Source organism: Pollicipes pollicipes, unplaced genomic scaffold (assembly GCF_011947565.3).
Source record: "Pollicipes pollicipes isolate AB1234 unplaced genomic scaffold, Ppol_2.1 Scaffold_4881;HRSCAF=5763_pilon_pilon_pilon, whole genome shotgun sequence".
In the NCBI taxonomy this organism is placed as follows: domain Eukaryota; kingdom Metazoa; phylum Arthropoda; class Thecostraca; order Pollicipedomorpha; family Pollicipedidae; genus Pollicipes; species Pollicipes pollicipes.
In genome coordinates, this window is record NW_023596576.1 from 29,110,874 (window position 1) to 29,116,873 (window position 6,000).

A 6,000-nucleotide genomic window follows, 5' to 3' on the forward strand; every position below is an offset into this window, starting at 1 on the left:
GCCACCCGGTCCTTTTCTTTACCGAAGCACTCCTTCGTTTACACGTCCGGGCTCGTTGCAATCAGTAAAGCCCTATGCTTCATCGAAGTTGGTGAGAGCAACTCACACGTGGTCTTATCCGATTCTTTGAGCAGCCTGTTGGCCCTGACAGCCTTTAACACACCTTGTCCCATTATATAGGATATTTTAGTTCGCCTGACAGCGCTGGATCTTGCTGGAAAGACTGTCGCCTTATGTTGGATACTGAGTCATGTGGGTATCGCAGGTAACGAGTGTGCTGACGCGGCCGCAAAACGGGCAGCGCGTGCACCTTGCACCCGTTTTTTACCCTTGGCAAGGGACTTTTACAATGCCATTGTGACCTTTGTGAAGGGGAAATAGCAACGCTGCTAGGACGCCATTGTAAGCAATAAGTTAAAGGTGATCAAGCCACAACCGGGTCCGTGGCCGTCAAGCTCACGTTAGTTGAGACGCAAAGAAGTAACCCTCAGCGGATTACGAATTGGTCACACGCACGCAACACATAGCTGCCTTTTGTGCGATGGAGAACGCCCTGAATGCCCTCGTGATGCGCCACTCACGGTTCGCCACGTTATGCACTCCTGCCCGCAGTTCAGAGAAGACCGGGCACTTTACTTCGGACGAGGTGCGTCAGGTCTTACCTTTTCAGACCTTATTGGTGACGATTCTCCCATGCTTGGCACCGGACAGCTGTTTTCATTTTTGGGAAGCCTATGATTCACAGCCATTTATACGCCTCGGTAAACACTTAGCTGTTATGGACGCAAAATGGCCCTAGAAGTCGACGCGCCCTAAAACCCCAATCATCATCATCATGCAATAAGCACCGTTCAAAGTGCTCTCTGCTGCCCTTGCCCTGAGCTCACCGCGTTCCTACCTCCGTTATCAAGGACGTAGCAGAACAATGAAACGAACTGTGCATATTAAAAACTATAGTTGTTTATATATATACCTTATATATATACGCAAAAAAATATACCCTCGCCGTTGTTCGGAGCCCAAGACATTCTTGCATCACGTGGTTATATATATATATATATATATATATATATATATATATATATATATATATATATATATATATAACCACGTGATGATGATGATATAACCATATATATATATATATATATATATATATATATATATATATATATATATATATGGCCGAGGAAAAGGTGATCCCTATTTTGTCGACAATTGCAACCACGTGATGCAAGAATGTCTGCTTACTTCCATATTTACATGCTCCTTGTTTCACCTCATACTGAGCCCGCCTCCGAAAACCAACTCCCACGCGAGAAGTCGCGATCTGTCTGGGCTCCGGACCACGGCGCTAGAGAAACTCAAAGCGGGAAACGTCCCCGTCCGACCAATTATGAATGTCAGAACATTTTCATCCACGCGCCGAATTTCACGCGCTTGACAAGAGGCAGGTTGGCGCAAATGAAAATGGCGCGAACGATCAGCTGATCGGCCAATGCAACCGGTGGCCGTAGCCGCGTGTCAGAAGTCAGTGACATATATATATATATATATATATATATATATATATATATATGCAATTGTCGACAAAATAGGGATTATCTTTTCACGAAACAGCATTGCCGATATGCAATGCCGCAATGAGACAATGTGTAAGACAGCGAGAGTAGGTACTTACACATGCGTACGACATAGCACATGCAGAAGTGATGCCACCATTAACCACATATTTTTAAGCATTACATGATATAAATTCAGACATTCGCATTCTAATTCTTGTGACACATTTCTCCCGTTATACAACTCCGTTCACAACTAGGCATGATACTAGGCTTTATGTCTCACCGGCTGCAACGGCTGTTTCGAGGCGGAATGCCTCTATTACGTATTTATCAGGCATTAGGTACGCGGGATGCGGTAGTGGTGTGGCCAGGATTCCATAAAAGGATAGAAAAGTCCAGATATGAGTACCCTAACCACTAATCACCATGCCACTATCGCCGCTCTGCGGCGCGAACTGCACCCGTCTCGATAAACTCCAGACTGGTGTTGCTGGACCCCAAATTCTATACTAAAGAGGTTCTGAAGCGTAAAAGGAAGGAAGCGTGTCATGACTGATGAAGTGGATGGCGAATACAAGCTCACAATTCTCCCAATTCATTCAGCTTATCTATCGCAAGCCAGCCTCAGTGACATACCCTCGGCTCCGCTGTTCAGATGGTGAATCAACAGCGCGTTTAAGCACGGCACGTGCGTAGTGTTTTGGGTTACGCTTGGCAGGCAGTTGAATACATTCGCAGTCAACGTTTGCTTTTTCACTTCCTATCTACTTGCAACCAGGAGTGCGGTTCCCTATTCAGTTGCAGGGGCTTCACCCCCTGCCGTGACTTGGGTTGCAGCCTGCAAATTTGTGAGAAAGTGAGCCAAATTCGGAGAGAAACCAATTTGTTGTCACCTTCGTTGCATTTGCATGGCTCAGCCAACCAACGCATTTTGGTGAACCCCGCCTATTAAGAACGTACTTTATTGAAGGAACGAATTGTTTGTAGGCTGGGCCATTAAACGTGTTTCACCAGGGAGTGTATCCAGATTCAGCTGATGAGACGGCCCCCACTCCCTCTCTTTGAAAGTAAAGGCATGGGAAATTCAGAATAAGTCCTGTTTGCAGCACCGTATGAAAGAATTTGCGGTTGGAAGGGGGGACCAGTCAAATAAAATCACTAACAGTATATGTTAGTGCGCCAGGAGCTGGAGATCTATATGCGCGCGTACCTGGAGCACACATCAGATCAGTCAACCTTGTACATCAGTCATCAATTCCTTCAAATAATGAGAAACATCACCAACACATACAGCAAATAACGGAACTGAATACCGCGGAGAATCTTATCCATGGCCCGCAATACCAAACAGCAGGCAGCCCGACAAGTGCTTCCCACGATTATCTTACAGCTACTGCCGAATAACCAGCTATTTCCGATGCCACGAGCCAGGGATCAAAGCTTTGAATTATTTATGCGCCTGCTGCCAAGGGCGTGCTGATGCGGCAAATCTTGTGTGCTCAAACAAAACGTTGCTCATATCCATGCACAGTGGTTTAACTGGGCGGCACTGCACCGCATGACGTCACTCGTCAGCTGAGGCGGACGAAATCGGCTCCGGTAGCCCTCTGTCGGGCAATATCCGAACGATTAGGTGAAGGGCTGCGAGGAAGTGGGACAGTACCCCAACCCGTGGATCTCGCGCTTGCTGGACTTCACGAACACCGGACTTTATCACTGGACGTTATGAACACTGGACTTTATGATTCTCCTCTGTCTAGGGGTTTTGGGCGTTTTCTGGATGTTTTGGACGCTGGATGCTGTCATTGTAGACTTTTTTACTACTGGACTTCATGAACTCTGGACGTTTCAATACGCATCCGACAGATGTGGTCCCGTCAAAAGCGCAGGGCCCTCAAAAGCCAATAGGAAGTACCCAAGTCTTAGTGTGATGGGCCCCCGAACGATTGAGTGTGCCCGAGCAGCTTAATAGATGAGGCCCCCGATGAGGGCGTAGGGCCCTGCAAATAAATTAAAAGTATCCAAGACCTGATGCGTAGGGGCTTCGAGCGATCGAGTGTACCGGAGATGAGGTTAATGGTTGGGGGGGGGGGCGCCGAAAGGAGCTTAGGGTCCTCCGCTAATTATAGGGAATTGGAGGGGGCCTACATCAATGGAGGAAACCCGTGAGCATCTCGCAGATTTATCGGTGGTTTAATCGAAACTAACTTGAAGGACCCCTGAGCAGCGTAGAATGTCCTGGCAGTTTAACACATGGGAGCCCCGGCTATAGCGTGTAGAGACATTCGCGCGAATGGGAAAAATCCGTGGTAGGTCCATGATCAACAAGAGCGCCCCGGTATTCCAGCAGAAAGGGCCCAGACAATAGCCCTGGACTGTCCGAGAAAACGTAATGAGACCAGGGGCGACGCGGAAGACTCCTTACCAATCGGATTTACCTTGCAAGTGGACATAGAGGGCGCCAGATGCAGCGTAGAGCCTCTGAACAGCGTGTTGAACATTACAATGTCTCAACCAGCCTCTCAATCAGTGGAAAATTATTTTGTCTACTTTTAGGCCCTTCACTTTCACATGCGACTGTTCTGGGTCTCCTGAACGCCCAAAAACGTTCATTTTTTGCATTTTCGAGTTAAACAGCTGCGTTCGTTCGGCCGGCTATGGGTCCCTTCGGGGCCCACGCGGGGCCATATATATCCCTGTGGCTCTGCATCCACCTCTGAGCCTCGGATGCAACGGAGTCGTGTACCACCCTGAGCTCAGCCCAGTCAGTCGAGCCCCTCTTTGTCCAGCATTCCTGCAGGATTACGTGCTGCTGACCACGTCACGCCTGCCATCTGCATGCGGGCCGAATATGGCAGCATTAGCCGCGTGGAATGTAGCAGGAACTCAAATCCCGCGCCGTTTTCCTTCGGCACGGTCTGCAGTACCACGCGTCGACCCCAGCAGCGGCCGAAAATGACCGCAGGCGGGTGTGGTTGCATCCGGACGACTGCGCGTTTGCTCATCTCGAGAGCTGTGCAGCGCGGCTCCATGTACGCCATTGTTGGAGAACTGAATGCGAAACCTAGCAAGCTGCATGCGGCTGTGCAAGACGATTCCAACCCCCTGTGTTAACTCTCGCCAGACTCGTGTTTTTCACGACATTCGCCTTATCGACGCCCTTCTGGGGCTCCCGCTTCCAGGGATTGTACCCCTCTCAATGTCATGCACATTACCAAGAAAGCCGTCTGGGTCACCAGTGTGCCCGCAGCCTGGCTTAATCCATTGTGATCATCAGGAGCCTCGAGAGAACGGCCAATGGGAAGTCTGGGGTGGCTGGAACCAGCGGGAGGCTGAGCTCTTTGGGACTCTGTTTCAGATGGCGGTGTCGTTCAGTGTCAGCGGACCGTCTACACACGAGTATCCTTCAGAGGCGTCGCTGATTACCGAGCACACTGCCACCAGCAACGGTGGCTCCAGAGCGCCCAGCGCTTCCAATGGTACCATAGGTAAGCTTCAAGTTCAGACTTTTGAGTCATGGATGGCTGTGCTGCCAGATTGGCGACAAAGACGTGGCATTGCACGAGAGGAGGCTGCCTGGTTTAGTCTACGTGCGGTATCTCTAAATATTGCTTTTTCCTCGACATTGGGACATTCGAGGGCCATGAACGTTGCCTTATTGCTGTGATTTCCATGGTATTGTGTGGTTTTTAATGAACACGGTGACGAAGGGTGTGATACGTAACCTTCGGTGTGTTGGTGAAATTTAGGGTCACGGGCTAAAATCGTCAAGCTGGTTCATTACTCTACAGCCAAACTCACCCTGGGTTGCAAGGCACTCTCCAGCCTGCATCTCAGTCAAGTCTAGCTGCAGGTTGAGATGGCTCGAGCCTTCCCAACTGAGCACAAACTCACACCCCCTGGTTGACGCACTTCCTCCCTTGAACCGAGGACTTGTAGTTACCGTGAAAGGCGTAGTTCCTTGTCTCGAACATGATCGGAAATGAAGCAACAACGAATGTGGTGCGAAATCTTCCTGCAAGGTGTCTTCAACAACGTAAATTACAAATGTTACATGTTCACTTCCTCCGGTTTTCCCGTCATCATGGATATTATCACATGCCGCTCAAAGTTGGAGACGGTGCTGACAATGGTGATAGCTTAACAGAGCCATATGCAGTTTTGATTGTTGTGCGAAAGTGTTCGTGACGGCTGGAAGTCCATTGCAAGGTGGCAAGCGCGATTGGCCGCTCACTGCCAGGCCGTGAGTGACTGACTGTACCCTACGGTGTCGTGCAGCAATTGGCCGGCCGCCGTGTCGGCCCCGCCTGACCGCCTCCCTTCGGCAGGGGGCCTGGCCAGCTACACGCCCAGCAAGCTGACAGCCGGCTCGGACTTTGAGCTGGGCGTGTCGCGCCTGGCGCCGGCGGCCCCGGTACGGCCCAGTGGGGCGGAC

General features: G+C 50.0%; 1 protein-coding gene across 1 annotated transcript in view; it reads left to right on the forward strand.

Moving 5' to 3' along the window:
• The window catches only part of LOC119100225 (proline-rich protein 36), a 48,993-nt gene that overhangs the window by 42,474 nt on the left and 519 nt on the right, over positions 1-6,000 (forward strand). Inside the window, exons 4-5 of the mRNA XM_037223334.1 lie at positions 4,924-5,053; positions 5,894-6,000. The exon at positions 5,894-6,000 is cut by the window's right edge and continues 519 nt beyond it. Of these exons, the coding sequence (XP_037079229.1) occupies positions 4,924-5,053; positions 5,894-6,000 (237 nt within the window). The remainder of the gene's footprint in view (positions 1-4,923; positions 5,054-5,893) is intronic.